The following is a 21,529-nucleotide window of genomic DNA, read 5'->3' as shown; positions in this document are numbered from 1 at the left end:
TTTTGAGATTCGCGATCACAAGGACTCTATACTATGGAGCGGCAGTACTTACCACACATTTGACAAGAATAGATGTTTGTCATTGGTGCTCAGGATCTGTAAATCATTCGCCATCGTCCTATCAGACATTTCTCCTTACTCTGTGTATGTGGTAAGTGAACTTTCATGTACTGTAAAGCAACAGGCTACCGCTAGCAAGCGTCTAACCTCTTAGTGGCTCCATATAACGCGTTATTTGTTTCACGCTTCGGGCACACCCCTAACCAGCGTGATAAACATGATAATCAGAACCAAAACAGATGTTTTTATCAGGTCCGAGCTGTAATGGGGCGGGGAGCAGCAGCTCATTTGCATTTAAAGAGACAGAGACAGGCCCGAAAAACAGCGCGTTTCTGCTTCCACTCAAAATAGGCATTTTCAAAATGATATAATAAATGATCTGTGGAGTATTTTGAGCTGAAACTTCACAGACACATTCTGGGCACACCAGAGACTTATATTACATACTGTAAAAAGGGGCATAATATGTCTCCTTTAAATGAATCCGTTCAAAAAAGTATTCACGGATTAATTTGTATCCTTGTGTAGTTTACTTTGTTGTAGCAAAATATCTAGTTAAATGTTGCTGGTATTTTTTTTTTAGTTCAGTTACATAAATATAGAATATTTTCTAGTTGTATTTGGTGGTAAATTCATCAATTCAAATGTAAAAAAGGTGTATCATATGGTATTTATCTCGCAGATATTGTAGATATTGACACCTTAAATAGTTTCGATGCAGTTAGCTACTTTAGCTAAAAACTTGTATAGTAGCTAACTGTTTTTACAGGGTTAGCTTGAATGTTTATCTCCTTTTTTTGATCATGGGTAGCTTAAAACTTGAGAAACTACAGTTTTAAAGTAACTTCCCCAAACACTGCTACACAAAACAAATGCCAATTCAATTACATGCTAACAATGAGCAATGAGCATACAAAGAACAGAACTGCCCAGTGTGTTTCAAAGGGTATTGGTTTATCTATAGCTCGATCAATAAGAGGTCATCAATTAGTGACATGTCTGTGTAGCCCTTCCTGAAAATGGACACGTTGCCAGATGCTCCCGATACAGTAAATTAGCACCTACTGATCTGAATACATTTGGTGGACAACAAACAAAGAAGCAAGGAGATGGTAATTTTCCCTTGGCTCACAGCAATGTTCGTCACTTCACTGGGAGGATGTGAAACAAACGAACAGAGGTAGGGATGAACCAGAAAAAGGTTAATCCACCCTTCCCCCCTTTCCACAAATTACACCCTAACTGGGCAGATGTACTGCACTGCGGTCACAGTGGGAGCACATTTTAGAGAAAACGCCCCTGTCTCTCTCCCTTTTTCACACACCTCAGTTTCTCTGTAGTTTCTCAATAATGAATTGGGCAGCTCTGCTGGAACATGAGTCTTGAGGCTAGGTTCTTAATTTTTTTTTTTTTTTTTATGTGAATCGACCCAGATAAACGAATGCCAATCTGAGGCAGCAGAGAGGGCAAAAATTGCTAGATGGAAAGAGAGGAACAAGACACTTGTTACCCACATTTGTTTTGCAATGCACAATTTCCATTGATAAAATGAGCCATTTCTTGCTGATACTAGCGATGATATAATTATTTTTATATTAAATACTTAATTCCAGTTTGATATGTAGAGACAACTATATGTAAGCCATTTGATTTCCACTGAAGAGTGTAAAAATTGCAGTTTTGCTATATTCATTTTATTAATACATTTTTGATTTTGAGATTTTATTAATTGTAATTATTATTTGACTTTTTTTAAATTCTGGCCAATAATTCAAAATTGAAGCCAAATTATTTTAGTAATAAAGTGATTTTAGAATAATTTTAATATAATACTTTTTTGAATAATACAAGATACAACTACTGTTCTAAATGACTTTGCCTAAATAAATTAGAAAATTACAAAAAAAAGTGAATGTAGGAACCACAATATTATAATGTACAGCATGAAAGATATTCATTGAATGTACATTCATCAACTGTCTGGCTGGGCAGACAGGGTAAATATATCACTACCCAACCCTTGAGCAGTGCTGTACAGACCCAACTATTTTTCCATGCCCTATGAATTATTTTGGGTTGACCTCCATCATTTTAACAAACATTTAGCAGATTACACAGCTGCTCATGACACAAAAAGAGAGCTATGCTAGAATGGCACCACAGTCTGCATTTATCATACACTGGCAGGCTGCCATAATAAAGAGCATCTGTCAGGAAAATCATGCCAGAGCAGGAAAAACAAAAGAAGAACAAGTGCAGTGAATAAGTAGGAGTGAAAACATGTTCACGACATATTTCTTGGGCCTCTCTCTAATCTCACCGCATGAGGCCATATCTGTCTCTGTGTGTGTGTATGTGTGTGTGTATGAGGGGGTTTGTGTGCATTCCTCCAAGGCGAATAATGAAAAGCTGCCTCTTTTAATTGAGTACACAAAACAGATGGCTGGCAGAACGCCCATTCAGTGTAATGCTATTAAGAGAACTCAGGGTCTAGAGCCTCTCCAGCCTTTCCAATGAGATCCTATGGCCCCGTTCAAAAGATTCAGGATGTGGAACAGAAAATACAACTCCACAGTTATAAACAAGCTCAACATAGCTGATACAGAATATTTAAATTATCTGTATTGTTCGATTATAAATAATTGAAAGCTCTTCAGTTCTTACCATCACAAGAGAATGTGAGTGGTTCTCTGAAGTGGTCACTATAAACCGTGACCTTTATGCTGACCCCCAGGCCCTGCTGCAGTTCATCTTGTGCCACACACGGACTCCAAACAAAGCCTGCATTTTTTGAGTAATCATTGCATGGGTATGCCGATCGTAGCCTGGTGAAAACAGTAAAGGATGTAAATAAATAAATTGGAATGAATGATCCTAATAATAAATGTAATTATTATATACACTTTTATATGCAAAAATATTTTTTTAATTATTGAAATATAATATAATATAATATAATATAATATAATATAATATAATATAATATAATATAATATAATATAATATAATATAATATAATATAATATATATATTTATTATTATTATTATTACACACACAGTTCATATAAACAAGCATTGTAAACGGGAAAAAAATGCAATAAAATAATTCATATTATGAAAAAAAAAAACATCCAGGAAATTAAAGAAAAGGACAGTCTGAATGCTTACTGGATCAACTGATACTCTGCGTTGGCTTCTAGTACTCTTCTGCGCTGGAAGATAGGTGCGAGGAGGAACCTGAGGAGGAAGGGTGTTACTGCGAGCTACTGCCTTCCCCGATTTGTCCCCATTTACTCTCCGGCTTCTATTAGGTGACAGCCAATCCCCATTTAGCTTGCTCAGGGAGTCATTGAGGTTATCATAGTTCAGAGTGTCTCCAATGGAAAGCTTGGGCTGGTCCACCTCAGGAGTGAACAAGTTGACATCCCGTGGGGCTGAGCTTTGATGTACAATGAATGGATCGTTCTGGGAGATGGGATTTCTGGGCGGTACTGGTGGCGGAGGCTCATCTAGAGATGGCAGCCCTTTTGACAACAATTGCGCTGTTCCTTCTAAATCACTTTCCCATTCGTCCAGGATGTAACGAGGTTCCTTACTAAATCCGTGAGACTCACCGCTGGATCGCGATAAGTTCGACACTCCGGGTTGCATGTGGTTGAGCATGGGGTCAGATCCGGAAACACCCTGCTGCAAATTATTCCAAGGAGGACTGGGAACACGTCTAGGCATGGAGGGCTCGCTCCTCGCGGGTGATGACTTGCTGGTTTCAGGAGGTAGAGTATTTGCTGGTCCTTTGTCCTGTCGGTGGCGGGCAAGGGCGTCATACTCCATCTGCAGGGCCTCCGCTAGGACCAGCTCCCTCTGGCTGAGGCCGAGCGATTCCAGACAACCCCAACGCTGCTCCCGGTCATTCTGAGTCTGCGCCGCAGACATGTTCCTGTAGGGGTGTTGGAATGCACAGGAGGAACGCAGAAAGGAGCTGGATGGCACTACGAGTTGCACAACCGGTTCATTAGGCTCTGTTCGGAGATAAGAGTAAAAGAAAAAAAACACATGCTTTTGCTGTTTACCACTGATAGAGATTGCAACATCTGGAGCCAGTATAAAAATAAGTCATCAACCTTGCACAGAGATGTTGACGTGCATCACAAAAAGCTAGCAACTAAATAAACATGCCATCAAGCTACAAAAAGGACAATTTAAATAGTAATCCTGCATGTTCTGTGTGTCTCTGTATGAATGAATGGCACAGATGCGTGGTTTCGTTTACTACATATACTGGTGCACATGACAGTTGCGGTAATTTCAGCATCTGCCTTCTCATTAAATGACACTTCATGGGAATTTTACCGTTTCATTTGCCTAAAACTATCGTCATACCATATACACATAGAAACTTAAAGGTTTGCCTAATGCAAACCAATCAAAACAAAAGTTCGGTTTAACTTGAAGAAATTGTGTCAGAAACATTACTACTGTGTAGACGTAATACTACTACTACTACTACTACTAATACTAATAATAATAACAATAAAATTATTACAACTTTTTTTTAAGGAATATCAACACAATATTTCTTTCATGTTTTAATTTTAATAGTAAACCCCCTTTGTTTAACAGACACAAAACTAGACCCATTAAACAGGAGTCTAGAAAAATTAAAGCGGAAATAAACTGAAACCAGGGTGTAAAAAAAAAAAAAAAAAAAAACATTTTGGGGAACGGGGCCCTACAGAATAAAAGTCCCACTTCCAACACTTATTGGGCAAACAGTTAAACCTATAGGCCATATCTCCCACTATAACAAACCTCTCCTCAACAAGAAGAATGACTTCAGGTGTCATTTAAGGGGGGTAAAATTCAATTCAATGAAATTGAATTGTATAGCAAGCACCTCTAGTATCTACAAATGGCTAAGTAAATAATTAGATAAAGACAAAACCATTTAATTAATGAAGTTATTGAACCATATATGGATCAAAGTACCACATGTTCAGTCGCAGATGTGTTTAAAGTAGCGCACATGTGTGACTCTGACTTTGATAGTCTTTGCCTCTGATCATCTGGGTCTTATTGTCTTTGCTTGCTCAGCAAAAGACAGAGCCAAGCTGATCTTTCTCTTTCAGCACAGTCATCAGTGCAACGCAGGTTCTTCTGCAGCACAACAGTTCCTCCGCAGTGGGGGGAAGTTGATCTCTCTCCTGCAAGGAGACTGATGTGCCATATTAAGAGGCTATTCCTGTGGAGTCACACCTGGACAGATGCTAAGCTTCGAATTCAAATCGACCTGAAGACCTGCTGAGTGCTGCTCAAATGGGTTTAGGGTTCGATCAGCCTCATAACACATGTGCCATGACACAGCTGCCGCCCCATATAGAGGCACAACCACTGGGCTTAATGGTCATCTATAACCCTGCACAATGGTAAATGGGTTCAGCAGCGAAGGTCTAAGGTCAAACGACAGTTTTCTGCTAGAATGATAATCATTACAACCTGAATAAACTGCAGAGTGGTCCTAGACCCCAAAGTGGATGAAAGTATACCATTTTGTGTAAATTTATTTGGACCGTGGCTCAACTAAAAGGTTTAAAATTACAGTTTACACAAAAATGAAACTTCTGTCGTTATGACTTTCTTCGGCAGAACACGAAAGATATTTTGAATAATGTTGTAACTATTTTTGTCCATATTATAAAAGGCAATGGCATCCAAAACAACAAAACTGGACTTCTTTTGTGTTCCAAAGAAAAAAAAAACAATTGTACCAGTTGTATGGGTTTGGAATGACAAAAAAGGGAGTAAATGATGATTTTCATTTTTGGGTGAACTATTCCATTAAGTTCATGACCACTTGTGACCCATTGTTTCCTTCGTAACGTGACAACAGTGGCAGGGGTTCTGTTTCTCCGCCCACTAACATAACTGTAGGAAATTCTCACACCCTACCCCAGAAGACTGGCACCAGAACAAAAGACCGAAGAGGAAGCAGAAGGGCATGTGTTTGACAGACATTCCTGGACCCTTCCATTGCTCCACGTTTTGACCCCATTTTGCATCCCAAAAATGCAAAAACACACATGCCTCTGGTCATCTCTGGTGAGCTTCATCTAAATAAATAATGTGAAATAAACAAAATGTGTTTTCCAGACCAACAGAGGAAATGGAAGCAGCAACCTGACTGAGTGTTTTAGGCCTTCCATCAGCAACACATCCAGTCACTTGTTTAGTTTCTGCCTGGCTGAACATGTGTACATATGGAGATCAGTGTAAACAGAAAGGACTCAGCACATTACAGTTTTCAAAACAAATGTGATGTGATGCGTTTACAGGAAGTCATCTGGTTTTCCACATTAAAAGTGAAATGCTGTTTGATGCCTCACAATCACAGCCGGTCAGAATTGATTTGATGTTTTATATACATTAAAGGGATAGTTCACCCAAAAATGAAAATTCTGTCACTAATTACCTTAAAGGGATAGTTCACCCAAAAATTAAAATTCTGTCATTAATTACTAAATCACGTCGTTCCAAACCCGTAAGACCTTCGTTCGTCTTCAGAACACAAATTAAAATATTTTTGATGAAATCTGAGAGCTTTCTGACCCTACATCGACAGCAAAGCAACTGACATGTTTGGCCCAGAAAGGTAGTAAGGACATCATTAAAGTAGTCCATGTGACATCAATGGTTGAACCTTAATTTTATGAAGCTATGAGAACACTTTTTGTATGCAAAGAAAACAAAAATAACGACTTTATTCAACAATTCTTCTCCTCCGCGTCAGTCTCTGTGGCACATTCAGTACACCTTGCTGTGCCCCTGAATTCTGATTTTTAACGAAAAAAATCTTACGCCAACGGCCCCTAAGATATGCGTCATAGGAGTTCAGCCAAATTATAAGGGGCTTCTTTATAAGTCAACTAGTAGTTCAAGCAACCCTTAACTAGTCAATTACAGTCTTTTTTAGTTGACTAATAAAATGGCCTATTGCTCAACGTTTGTTGCAAATGTGAATGTTCAGAACAAAACTTGAGATTAACATAGACAAATACGCCTTCTTAGGACATGGTGTTAGAGTCAGCTCCAGGACAGTTAATAATAATTCATAAACAATCCTGTGCAAAAACACTTCCGAAAAACCAGATGTGTTTGTAAACAGCATTCTCAGGCAGCAACAGATGGACTGTACAAATATAAATGCAACTCCTTCTAGATGGCCTTTCTGGGGCTGTCCTCCATTCCCAGGAGCACCGGCCTCCCGTAGGCTTCCTATGCAGAGCCACATGACTGAGCTTTGGCCGGAGGGGTGCAGTAAGACGGGAGTGGTTGCAAGGATGGTGGATCTGCACTGTTCCACAGGGACCCCAGGCCAGCCAGATACAGGCCCCCGGAATCAATCCCCTGCTGGGATTTAATCCCATTCAATCAGGGGTGGCTCCCAGATTGGCCGAACAAAGGACAGGGAGGAGTGAGGGCAGCCGCGTCACGTGAGGCAGAGCCGACTCAGACACGTTCACACGGCTTGGAGAGCTAAAGACAAAGAGACCGCTGTCATCCCTGTCCCCCATATACACCCCTCCCCCAACACACCCACACAACAACATATCACACGGCTCCCTCCATGCCCAGGGTGATCACTTATGCTAGTTCCAGCTGATCAGGGCTTGTGCGCCGTATGCTGAGGTCTTCCATCATCAATACGCCTCTCTTCCTGTGGAGTTCCCACCCTAATATCGGTTCAAAGACCCCTAGACTAGCCGACTCTCTACTGTGATCTGACAGGCAGATGGTGGTGAGCAGGCTCACATTCAGCCAATGAGGTAACATTCAGCCTCTGTGGCATCCAGTGGGAAAGTCAGAAGAAAATCAGCATTGACATTTGACAAACACAAAACAAACTTCAAATAAAGTAAAAACTAACTGTTAGCACCAGACTTCCAATTTAGAAAAACAGAAACAGAGAGGATAAGGCCAAACTCAGGAACCAAACCACAAATCCCACAGGAAGGTGACTCAACCAAACGCATGGCATCACTGACCTGTTGCGAAGGCGGCGCCTGGCCAAGAATGTCTTTAGAGTTCAGACACCACAGTTCTACCTGGTTCTACGTGGTTTTAGGAGATTTTGGTGCTGATAAAAACATTCGTTGTTGCTATTTTTACCCTGTCTGACAGGTCTTAGGTGCATGGATGGTTTCAGAAATACAATATGTGATATTTTGCACACTGAAAGACCTGAAACAGGTAAATGTCTGAGGCTAATTCCAGATTGTCATGCTGAAATAAAGAATGCAGACTGAAATACAAAACTGGGATCATGCATCAAACAAACAAGGAACTAAACCTGGAAGAAAACAAGGTTTTAATCAAAGATGATGAATAACATTTTCTTTCTTAGTCACAAAGCACTACAAAACATTAGTTTAGCTCTTGTTCGGCCCAGTGTCATGGTGATTCAGAAATAAGCAGAATCTTGAAACAGGTTTGCAGAGTCTAAACCCAAATTGTGGTTATTGTGTCATATATATGCACTTTTATGCATCTAAACACTGTATGGCAGTCTAAACTTCTCTCTTTCCTGTGCTTTGAGTTGCATAAACCTATAATTAGTGCAAATATTTTACTTTAAAATACAGTTAAGTCCAGAATAAATTGAAGCTTGAAGAGATGCATCATGCAACTTGTGATACTGACTGTATGCATGATCAAAAAAAGTCTGCTTCATTTGTTTTAGGAGTGTAAAAACACATGGTTCTTTTGGGATGATCTGAGTTTATTTTTTCTCAAGGATTATTAAAGGATAGCCTATATACATTTTCTTAAAACCATAAATAATTAAATGGATTAAGACTTTTTAATTTTCTGATTTAGCATAACTGTAATTTATTTTATTGTCAATTATATTTGTCTTAGGTTTTAGATTATAAATGACTTTGTGAGATATATATATATACATATATATATATATATATATATATATATATATATAAAATTTTAAAAATATATAGTATTTTAAAAATAATTTATTAAAAAATCACATAAAAAATCTATATAACATGCAATATCATTCATTTAAAAAAAAATACGATTCAATTAACAAAAAAACATGCAATATCATTGCATAGCAACAGACACCATCATGCTTCTTTTCTGTTTACAGCACTTTCACCTCCTATAGTTTACAAATTATTTTAAATCATTAAAAAATAAACCAAATGAAATCTATTAAAATCTGTTTTTAAATATAACAAAATCAACAATCAAATAATAATAATCTTACCTAACTACACAACATTAATTCCTGTTTTGATACACATTTCATCCATCTATGGCTCAGAGTGTCCTATCATACAAACGTCTCTTTTAAATAAATATCTGTTTGAGTTCAAGAGCCCAAACTTGTCAAGTCGATATCTAACGTTAGCCAGTCGTTTTGAAATAGAAACAGGCGATAATATGAGCAAAACCGTGGCGGTCAAACGCCTCTGAATGTTCCGGCCACCTATTAAATGTTAGATTTAGAACAGCGTTCTCAGCTCGGGAGAAGCTCAATCCAACACAAAGATTGTAGGAAAATGTCACTGCGCAAAAACAGCTGGTCGTATATAAATACGAAGCGTTCTCAGCGCTCTCTGTTATAGTGAAGGAAAGAGCACATCACATACCGTGTGCACGGCCTCTTGAGCGCCTGTGTCATAGACCTTTTCGTTTACTCTCAGGCTCAATCGTTGTTCTTTGATAGATGGTGATCAGGCAGCCGTTTCCGGTGTCCACTAGCAGAAGATCAGGGCCAAATCAAGAGCGCGTCTCTGTTCATCCATATGAGACGCACGCTCTTTCCTCCCTCTCTCTCTCTCTCTTCTGTTTATCTGACCGGGTTGTTTGATTGGCGACTTTGCGCTGTGGATTCCGGCTTCAAAGCTCAGCCAGTTCTCATTGGATGTGTAAAGACAGAGGATTTGGGTTAAGAGGAACAATAGCAGACTCTAGTGGAAAATACGGGTAATTGCATCCCATCATGACGCCTGACATCAAACACTGCAGTGGCACGTAACAACTTTTCCTTCAAAGTTGTAAAAAGAGGAAATGACTGTATATGTTCTATAATACAAATATATCAACTTCAATATGTCGCCATGAAATGTAGTCCTGCATAAAGCTGCATATATACACAAAAGCACAATATGAGGCCTACTTCAAACATGCATAAACAAAATGAGGAAATCCCTACACATTTTGTGACAGTGTATTCTAAATATTCGATATAAAACACTAATTAACAGAGTTGAAGAACACTTAGCCTATAATATGTACCCAAAACATATGTTTAAGAAATGTCTCAAATTAGCACACACAGCATTCTTCAATGAAAAACACTACATTTAGAGGAAAAAAACATCAACAAGTATCTAGTACCAATGGGAAATTTGGTTAAAACACAAAACAGACATATCTTGGGTAAATACCTCAAATATCTCAGATTATGGCAAACTCTCACAAAAATATAGGAGACTTCAGAGACATGTTGTGGTAAAGGACAGACACAAATTTCTTAGAAACTAGAAGATAACGGACTCTGCGAACACTAAACAATAAGTGAGGTTAGATAGAAATGTATTTTCTTGTAAAATTTTAAAACAAGAACGACAAATGTAATGTTTTCTTTGGCAAGCATGTAATGTGTACTAGTTTTCTCAAATGAATCTGTGGCGCCATCTTTTGGTGTCAGCCCTCTGTTAACACCAAGAGATTTTTTTATACCGTTTATCAGTTTGATCTAGTCTAGCAGTATTGCTATTGTTCACTAAAACTAGAAAAATCGTTTTTGTTAATTGAAATAAAGCTGAACAGTTAATAAATACTCAAATTACTTTGTCAAAAATTGAAATAAAATTAAATAAAGCTAAATATAAATATAAAAAAACGAATGAAAATGACAAAAAGTGCACAACATATTGATAACTGTTGCTACACTTACTAAAGTAAACTGACACTCAAAGATTCCCCAAAGTTCTGTGGTGGTGGTGTCATATTACAGCAATGATATCATATGCTATTACTATATGACATAGCTCTACTATATGGGTACTGAATAATTACAATATGTATGTTATTTGTATTATTATTTTTTTTTTGCATATAGCACTGGTGCTATAGAGGTTGAAAGGATTGTAGCACAGGCCACACAATTGTAGCACAAGAATAAAACACGCTACCATCTAAAAACAACCACAGGTAGTGCAGTTTATCACTTAAACATGACATTAGGACAAGGTTTTATTACAAAATATGAAATTATTATGATAGAAAAATCTGTTACAGTATTCTTATTTTTTTGTCATGAAAACCCACTGAGAGAGAAAAAAAAAACTCTTGTACACTTCTCTACACTGGAGAAAAATGTATGTGGATGTTTACTTCCAGTTTCTTTAGAGAAAGGTGTTCTTTTTCTTATTTTTACCCAAAATATGGGTGTTGTGTGAGCATTAGCGAGTATAAAGGTAATGTCTGTTTCATTCATACTCGTAGCCAGAGGGCGCCCTCGCTAGAAACTCCACAAGTGGGACTCAGAACTTATGATGTTCCAGGAAATCCCTTATAAGGACAAAGGCAAGGCATCCAGCTATTGCTGTGTAGGTGAATAAAATGCAAATAGAGACGTTTGGCCTGATGAAACATCAACACAGTAAACAATTGCGACAATATATGATTTATCTGTGTTCTTCAAACCATCTCGGATATTTTTTATAAGAAAAAAGTATATTTATGATGCAATGTTAATCGACTTCCATCACTGCATAGGATACTATAAATAGTTTGATTTCTGCCTCATTCTCTGAATCACAAAAGGAAGTAATTGCAAACACTTGGCTGATGTTATTAAGTGAATTTTGACTAAAACATGTCATTAAGTGATGTTTTATTAACAAATTTCGGGAGGAGCACGCGCAGATAATTAACACAGCCAATCCATCATCAGTAATTACACCATCTATCCAACCAGCACAAGAGAGAAAGAACCCCTATAAATAATCAAAGCAGTCTTACCTTCACTATCTCTAGTCTTTCGGCATCCCTCCACCACCTCCACTCCTCACCTTCAGCCCGTTCCTACCCCAGCACGGGGAGGAGCACTCGGGGGGAGCGCTCTGGGTCCGGGCTAAAAACCGAGCTCGGAGCCCTCTCCCCGGACATACGCCAAATACGCATAACCTTTACTCAGTTCGTTATATGTAAGTGTGAACTCGGGAAATGTTCTCATTGTTGGACAGCATGGTGTTATCATTGTACATATTCTAAAGACCATGTACTATTAAGCGCAAATTAAGCATGAAGTCGTAGTCAGTATTAGGCTAAATGTAATGCTCTTTGTGACCACTAGAGGCAGCATATGTGTGCGTGCACACACAACAGTAACTGCAGGCATGTTTGACCTGTACATTTTGTGACTTTGCTTGGCATAAACTGCGTTAAAACATTGAAAGCGAGGCACTGAGCAGTTTAACTTTGTATTCCAAACATCACAGAGAAGTCTGTCAGTGCCTGGCAAATCTGTATATAATGTGGGAATAGCAGTGCAGGCCTTTGTCTTCAAGGTTTGGTATGCAGGATTGACTTTTGCAAGCTGAGGAGCCTGGAACAAACTGCAGGCTGCATACAAGATTAGATTTCCCAGCTGCTTTCCATATATTTGTCCATAGGTAAACTCCTCAGAGACATTTTTCTGCATAATTTTTAAATAATATTGGTCTGTAAGCTGTGTTTTTTTTTTTTTTGAAGCTCCACAGTTGTATGTATGGCCTCTGGAATATAATTTAGAGCAAATGGTATTATTTTAAATAACCATATTCCTGCCACAGATTTTCTCCAATTACTTCTCATCTTCTAGCTGCATCTTTACATTTAATACTGCCTGCAGTTTTAATATTGAAAGCTGCTTTTTATAATCATTTCTGTAGCTACAAAGTGTTTATGTGTAAAAGTCAATTAGCAGATAATGTCTATGAGTTGTCATATTGTGTCTATTTGTTGATGTTTGTGCATTTCTGATGCTTATAATACTCTTAAATGGAGAAATGCGTTCAAGGGGATAGTCTGTGTGACTCTGTTCATGTAGGCAGCATGTGTGATGTTAAACTGGGCCAGTGTGTCACTATATTGTAATGGATGATGTAAAGTTTCCTATCAAAGAGCGCTGTGTGTCTGGAACAGAAGGCCATTGATATAGAAAGAGTATGTCTCAGCCTATCATTATAAAGATATTGTTTCGTATAATCCACTATCTGTTTCTTTCAGTAAATGACAACTTATGATATATATAAGTTTGGGGTCAGCAATAATTAGTCTCTTATGCTCACCAAGGCTACATTTATCTGATTTAAAAAAAAAAATAATATAATAATAATAATTATATATATATATATATATATATATATATGTATGTATGTATGTATGTATGTATGTATGTGTGTGTGTGTAACCCTGGACCACAAAACCAGTCATAAGTAGCACGGGTATATTTGTAGCAATAGCCAACAATACATTGTATGGGTCAAAATGATTGTTTTTCTTTTATGCTAAAAATCATTAGGACATTAAGTAAAGTAAAATATATCAAAACTTAATTTTTGATTAGTAATATGCATTGCTAAGCACTTCATTTGGACAACTTTAAATGTGATTTTCTCAATATTTAGATTATTTTTTTTTTACACCCTCAGATTCCAGATGTATAAATCTCAATTTCAAAAAATTGATCCTTATGACTGGTTTTGTGGTCCAGGGTGGTCACAAATGTTCAGGAGCCATTTCTTATTAATCAGTGTTGAAAAAAAAAAACAGCCATGCTGTTCAGTATTTGTGTGGAAATACACATTTCTTCAGAATTTTTATTAATTGAATTTTCAAAAGAGCAGCATTTAGGCTAATTGATTTTTTTTTTTTTTTTTTGAACAATGTAAAGTCTTTGTAGTTACTTTTGAACAATTTGAACAAATGCAATTATTTGCTGAATAAAAAGTCACTTTCTTTTTAAAAAAAATTTGTTTGTTTGTTTACCATTTTGTTTGAGTGCCAAATTAATAGTTAATTTGTGTAATTTGTAATCACAAACCACATTGCCTTTCAGAAATAATCTATAACCAACGGGGTGCATTTGTGTTTACATGCAATGCACATGTAAGATTTAAAGTCCTATTTGAATAATCCTGTCAAAATATTGTTATAAAAATAAAGCAGCCTATAATCCTTTATGGCTTTATGTCATAAGCAGCATGGGTATATTTTCTTTTATGCAATATCGTTAGGATATTAAGTAAAGATCATGTTCCATTAAGATAGTTTGTAAACTTCCTACCGTAAATATATCAAAACTTAATTTGTGATTAGTAATAGGTCCTATGCATTGCTAAGAACTTAATTTGGACAACTTTAAAGGCGATTTTCACAATATTTGCACCCTCAGATTCCAGACTTTCAAATAGTTGTATCTCAACTATTCCCTCAACAAACCATACATCAATGGAAAGCTTATTTATTCAGCTTTCAGATGATGTATAAATCCCAATTTAAAAATGGACCCTTATGACTGGTTTTGTGGTCCAGGGTCACATTTAGGCCTATCTGTTCTTAATATATGCATTAATCACGTGGTATTAAACTGCCGCTTCGTGTGACGCTGCTGAAGTGCAGCTCGAATGCAGATGATGGGACACCTGTCCTGCTGGAATCAGAGGCGCGCCCGCAGGAGCGAGCGTGGGAAGCGAGCGCGCGCTCTGAGAGGGGCGCACAGACGGATATTACCGCCTTTACCGCATTACAGAATCCCACTGCATCATATGTGGCCAAACCAACAGCGACACAGGTAAGAGAGCGATGCTATCACTGCGCTGTCAGGGTTAACGCATTACAAGCAGCTGGCCTGGTTCCACAGGAGATAAAAGCAGGCTAGATTTGTGATTCTTTAATACGGCCGCTGCTGCTTCAGTAATCCTCGCGCATCCCGCGTGCTTCAGCCTCTGAGCATCTCTGAGTGACGCGGTCTTCTTTCTGCTGCTCTACGCAAAGCATCACAGCCTGGAGATGCCGGCAATGGTAGAGAAATATAAACGCAGCCTCATTGAAAGTGACCAGCCATGTTTGGGTGAATAAACTCGGGCGTTTCGAGGCTGTCAAGTTAGTTGTTTTCGAGGCCGAATGCTGGCCAAGGATGCTGTAGGAGGTGAAAGTGTCATCGCCCCTATCCAGGGCGCTTCTTGTAGCTCAAGGATATTGTGAGAACAGGACAAACATTTGCTGCTGCCTTTTATTACACGAGGAACTTTAAGGCCACGTTTGAGGGTAAATATTGCGTTGTAATATAATTCACAGGCTTTAAGAAGGTTAGTTTTGCTTGTGTGGATAAAATAAGTTTGACATCTCGGGTTCAGATAGCAAATCATCTGAATATTGTCAATAAACATTATACGCTTACATATTATTTTAAAAATACGATTTATATTGGCTTTAATGGTAGGATGAAAAGTTGTAGGCCTTAAATGCATCTGGTAACAACATCTATCTATCTATCTATCTATCTATCTATGAAATGTTTTATCATCATCATACTTAAAATAAAACCTATCCAAAATAAGTATAAAGTATATCTGTGTATCAATCTGGGACCCCTCTTGCATAGTTTGATTGTGTACAATTCTGTTTGATTTTTGACTTAACTTTGTATTCATATCTGTGGATCTACTACAGGGAAAAGGTTTCCATTTATAATCTTTGTGACTGCAGCTTTGGGAAACTCAGAGCAGCTGAATTAGTCCACTAACTAAACTCTTGTTTTGTTTTTTTTCCGTCATGAATTAAAGGTGCAAAACTGCCCACATCAGATGGTATCTGTGGCCATGTGACCTGGCCTGGGCCCATATTCCCACTGAGTTGGACCCATGCTCTGAATGATCCAGAGATGCACATGCCATCCCCCATTCAGCAGTCTTTGTCATATTGTGTTGCAATCATTCATGGAGGTATTTCATAGAGCTTAGCGGTTAGTGAAATTTGATAACCACTGGCAACCCAACAAAAGTTTGTTTCTATACTGATTAGGAATTTCTAAAGATTAATTTAATGAGAACCGTGTACGATTAAATCTTGGATTTATCAGAGCAAACAGTGCAGCTTGCATTTTAACTGGTAACATGATCTAGTAGACATCTAAAAAAGTGAATGGAGGTTAAAGTTACAAATATAATCAAGTCACCTTTATTTTTATAGCGCTTTATAGAGTTTCAATCTAGCTATACAGTATTAAAAAGAAAGTAACAGAACTAATGATGCAAACATCAAATATAATAGAAGTGCATGTAATTTTAGGTTATAAGTTTTGGAAGAATATTATGAATGGTTGTATGTATGTATGTATAGCTCAACTGCATCAAACCCAGCTCCACTTCTTATTCAATGTCCATGCTCTGTAATTCTCAGTGACCTCACCACACCACTAGATGCTGATATTCCACTCGTTCTCTATTGCTAGCTTTGATTGTGTTGCAATTTAATCCCTAGGAAACATTTATATATCAATTTTTGTAGTTTAAAAATAACACTTTTTAGTGTTTAATAGGCAGTTTTTTATATAAAAAATTGATTTTATATTTTGTGTAAAAATTAAAAAAAAAAAAAAAGAAATTTAACCACAAATAACATGACCACATGCTTTTACCTGCACACCCCCCTCACCACCTATAGAGGTATTTTCTGCCATATGGCGAATTTTGAGAAATCCTTTTACTTGGCAACATCTTAGTTGTGGCTCAACCCTGTGGATACTCCCACTGAGCCTGCAATTAAAACAGCATTAGAGAAACCTGCGATTCTCTCTCAGTACCTTCTGCCACTTAAAGAAAATTTAAATGGGGAGAAGCTCACATTTTTTTGACCGATTTATGTAAATAACTCCACTTTGCTGTCAAGTATTAATTAAAGATGCATACACAGAAGATTAATGAAGTTATTTAGGAAGATTGAATGACTTGCTGCATAAAATGCGATGCGTCTGACTGCAATGAAATAAGGTCTAGAGATGATATATGGTGCGTAATTTAATTTCATCCACTAGCATTCCTATCTTTCCCCTCCTCCACAGCTCAGATTCACCTACTCTCAGGTTTCCTACTCCACTCTGCAATGGGATGCTCACCTTTTACTTCTCAGGGTTTTGTTACCAGAGGTGCTATTTTTAGCTATGCATGCAACAGCAGCTTTCTCCAGAGGGGGGCGAGAGGTGCGTTTGGAAGTGGAGTCTGGCCCGGTACCGATTAGAACTGTTGCAAGCTGGAGGGAAAAGAGAGACTGAAAGAAGATGGAGTCAGGCTGGGCCTCATTCTAGTTTTCATTATCTCTGCCCGGCTCTGTTTCTTCCTCAGAGAGGACAAGAAAAATGAGAAAGACCGAAACAATGGGGTCAGCTGAAACGTTTGCTTGTATTTTAGAGCAGTATGTTTTAGGAGACTTGTGTCTGTTTGCTTGAATGGACCGCTAATGGAAGATTGTTATAGCCCCTAATGTGCTCTTCGTCTGGATTCAGCTGAGTCAAGGCAGTTGATAGTTATGGATTTCAGACTGGCCTAAAACAAGGAGGACACATTACTAGCTGCATCTACATTGATTTTTTGTTTGCAGAGAAACAACTTTATCCCAGCAATGAGTAAAGAGGCCTTGCTGGGCACATTTACACAAATTAAGGTTAATAATTGATTGTTGTAAATGATGGGTTATATGTTAAGGTTATAAATGACGTATATCAGTATTTTCTAGGCCCCCAAATTAAGATAATTTGAGACATTACATTATTTTGCCAAGTGAAATCATTGCACTTTACATGGAAGTGGCTTTTGATATTATTTTAGTGTCATTGAACTTAGCATGTTTCCAGCCTACGGTCCACAACAAATAATTCTGTGATCAATTTGTCTGACCAAGGTAGACTTAAATGGGGTTTGTATGTGTGTTTGTGTATATGGAAAATTTAATGTGTATTTTAATACATTATCTTACATATCATTTAAAGGGGTCATATGATGCTTTTTGAAATCATTATTTTGTGTATTTGGTGTAACAGAATATGTTGACATGCTTTAATGTTCAAAAAACACATTATTTTTCAAATACTGTACATTATTGTAGGTCCTCTATGCCCCGCCTCTCTCAAACGCTTCGTTTTCTACAAAGTCCCTCTTTCCGACAAGCGCAGTCTGCTCTGATTGGCCAGCTGACCCAGTGCATTGTGATTGGCCGAACACCGCAAGCACTCGTCGGAAATGTAACGCCCCTTACCATAATTGCGAGCTTCATCTTTCAAAATAAATGTAAAGACAGAGCCCGAAAGGGGAACAGTCGCGTGACAGACACAGTGATGAAGCTGGTATGTGTTTGCAGTACACAAGCCACGGTTAAGACAGCTGACTCCACTGTGATGTGACCCTGTCTCTCTCACGCACACACACGCCCGCTACTCCAAAGAGAAAGGAAAACTTGAAATCGCATCATATGACCCCTTTAAAATTAGAGTATTTTTACATATTTTATAAATAATTATTTTAATTGTTATACGTCAAATATTTAATGTTCAATAGAAAATTTAAAAATATTTTATATCATATGTGACCCTGGACCACAAAACCAGTCATAAAGGTCAATTTTTTTAAATTGAGATTTATATATTTAAATCTGTCCAAATGAAGTTCTTAGCAATGCATATTACTAATCAAACATTAAGTTTTAATATATTTATGGTAGGAAATTTACAAAATATCTTCATGGAACATGATCTTTACTTAATATCCTAATGATTTTTGGCATAAAAGAAAAAATTATAATTTTGACCCATGCAATGTATTTTTGGCTATCGCTACAAATATACCCGTGCTACTTAAGACTGGTTTTGTCGTCCAGGGTCACATAATCTTTTTAAATCATTTTAAATTGTTTAAATTGAATATGTATTAAATGTAATAAATATTATAAATAATAAGTGCAGCTGGTAGGCAGACTGATATATTGTTCCTAGCCTGCTCCCTACCACCGTCATTCATAATTTTCATGCGACAGCAGAGATTCTCTGTTAATATCATTATAGAGAGCATGAAGTTACCCATGCATCTCACTGCATGACTCACTCCTGTTTCCTTACTAAGCCCTTCCTGTCTGATGCAGTCTGAATATTTTATCATGGCCCAGTAGCTAACTATCCAACAAAATCATTGAATGAGAGATATTTTTCATAACCGCCACACCTTCACTTTAAGTGCTGTTTCAGACGTTCTGTTTGATCTATAGTAGAGCTCACCTCTGCCTTTCCAACAATGGCCTCTGTGACTTATGACTGTGTTTTTGATGTGCAACATCAAAGCGTTTGCAGTGCATTGAATATTTGCATCCTTATTCTTCTTGTTTCAAAGCATTCAAGCATTAGGCCTATAGGCACTATGGGAACTGTCTGTAACAGTCCTCGCTGGCTTTTTACTTCTTTTTGTGTCTGTGCTGTCTCTCTCGGTGACTTTTAGCAGGGCGCACATGGTGCCCTACACCCACAGGGAGGTCACTGGCTCTGTGAATCCAGCAGCCCTGCACCTGCACAGGCTTCTGAAGCAAAGGGTCATTGTATTCATCAGGGACAGAGTTTTCCCAAAGGTAATGCTGCTAATAGATTAAGCACATAAATTAAGCATGGAAAGTACAGAAATATTGTCCAAGGCAATTAGTATATACATAATAAATATACACCGTACACACACATATATTATGTACACAAAATGTTTTTATTTTGGTTGTGATTAATTGCGATTAATCGTTGCCCAGCACTAATATATATACAGATATATACATAAATACATTTTGTTTGACTTTTTTAACTAAAGTAGTTAGACCAGTTCAGCAAAGTCCATTCATTACAAATATCAAAACTGGACAATTAACCATAACCACTTTCTTGAATGATACCATCAAAAGTCAAAAGTAAACAATGCAATCAAACCTTTTATAAACATTTAATAGAAGCTGAGTTAAATATAGTTCAAATGAACAGACACTTTTATTTGAAAAGTTGTGAATGAATACAAAAAGAAAAAAGCCTTCCATTGACTATCACTGTGAGTCATTTTAAAGAGTTGGATGCTTCTTTCTTTAGCTATCAAACAAAACATAGACATCAGAGAGGCTGTGTTGACACAGGTTTTACATTGTACATAATAAATATGATGTTGAAAAGGGTTAGAATATATCTTTAATGTGGCTTCTTGTTTGATTTACAGTATTGTTTATGGCTGAAAGGAGGAAATCTTATAACAGAGGATGACTTTTCTTTAGTGCAGAACCATTGAACTCCTTGGGGATTTGTTTTGTTAAAACTCATTGAATGACAGATGTTTGAGGTACCAGAGTCACAGAACACTGGAGACTGGATGGTACACATTAGCTAAAAAAGCTAACCATTAACTAGACGGTGAGAGCATTAGGAGTATTTGCGAACCTTTGTTGAAGGCACACTAACAATAAAGTAAAGCTGTATTGTGCCTGATTGGCTGGTAATTTTTATGATAGGTTAGTTAATTTGACTATATAAAGAAACTAAAAAAGAAATGGTTAATAATAGTTAGGTGCTTATGTTTCTCTTGTTGATATTTTAGTCAGTATGTTCTTAATTATTTTAGAATTATTTTTAATATATGATATCACTGATATGCTTGATATGTTTGTTTTTTTTAATTATAAAGAGATTAATTAAAGTTACAGTTCATCCAAAAATGAACATTTGCTGAAAATTTACATGCCCTCAAGGCATCAGATGGGCTTTTTTCTTCATCAGAGCAGTTTTGGCAAAATTCAGCATTACATCACTTGCTCACCAGTGAATCTATTGCAGTGAATGGGTGCCATCAGAATCAGAGTTCAAACAGCTGATAAAAACATTACCCTAATCCACACGGCTCCACTCCATCAATTTCTCCAAATCTGTTCTGATGAAAAACAAAATCATCTAGATTCAACAAGAAACAAACTCATCAGGATAGTCTGAGGGATGAGTTTAAATTTTTGGGTGGACTATTCATCAAACCGCTCCGAGTAAAATCTCATAACTGTGAAAATTTCAGCACAATAAGCAGGACTGCTTGTCATTATGAGTAATTAGTCCATGTTTAAACTGAATGCTGCATATTTTGTATAATTGATTTGGGAGAAAAAAAGTTTCCATATCCAATTTAAAGCCATTTGGTTGAATCATTTTTTCACTAGATTACAATCATAGTAGTTAGCCTAGAAAATCAATAACTCTCTGATCAAATTAGCAATGGAGTCATCTGATATGACACATTTTCACATTGCAGCTTGTTCAAGGGTCCCCCCACCCTTCTTCATTAGATCCGTATATCCCTTGGGATCACAGACAGCCAGCAAGCCCTGGAATTTCCCCATCAAAATC

At 37.4% G+C, this 21,529-nt stretch overlaps 2 protein-coding genes across 2 annotated transcripts in view; one reads left to right on the top strand and one right to left on the bottom strand.

Moving 5' to 3' along the window:
* Positions 1 to 10,264, bottom strand: part of LOC107655997 (phosphatidylinositol 4-phosphate 3-kinase C2 domain-containing subunit beta) — a 47,274-nt gene extending 37,010 nt beyond the window's left edge. Inside the window, 3 exon segments of the mRNA XM_074186890.1 lie at positions 2,725 to 2,885; positions 3,131 to 4,079; positions 9,726 to 10,264. Of these exon segments, the coding sequence (XP_074042991.1) occupies positions 2,725 to 2,885; positions 3,131 to 3,993 (1,024 nt within the window). The 5' untranslated portion in view covers positions 3,994 to 4,079; positions 9,726 to 10,264.
* A 4,495-nt stretch (positions 10,265 to 14,759) lies between these two features.
* The window catches only part of nfasca (neurofascin homolog (chicken) a), a 79,021-nt gene continuing 72,251 nt past the window's right edge, over positions 14,760 to 21,529 (top strand). Inside the window, exons 1-2 of the mRNA XM_016443580.1 lie at positions 14,760 to 14,923; positions 15,918 to 16,076. The gene's annotated coding sequence lies outside the window, so the exon portion shown is untranslated. The remainder of the gene's footprint in view (positions 14,924 to 15,917; positions 16,077 to 21,529) is intronic.

The sequence above is a fragment of the Sinocyclocheilus anshuiensis genome, unplaced genomic scaffold, assembly GCF_001515605.1.
Source record: "Sinocyclocheilus anshuiensis isolate Anshui unplaced genomic scaffold, SAMN03320099.WGS_v1.1 scaffold51, whole genome shotgun sequence".
Classification (NCBI taxonomy): domain Eukaryota; kingdom Metazoa; phylum Chordata; class Actinopteri; order Cypriniformes; family Cyprinidae; genus Sinocyclocheilus; species Sinocyclocheilus anshuiensis.
The sequence above is the reverse complement of the archived record's forward strand: the minus strand, read 5'-3'. Positions and strand labels throughout refer to the sequence as shown.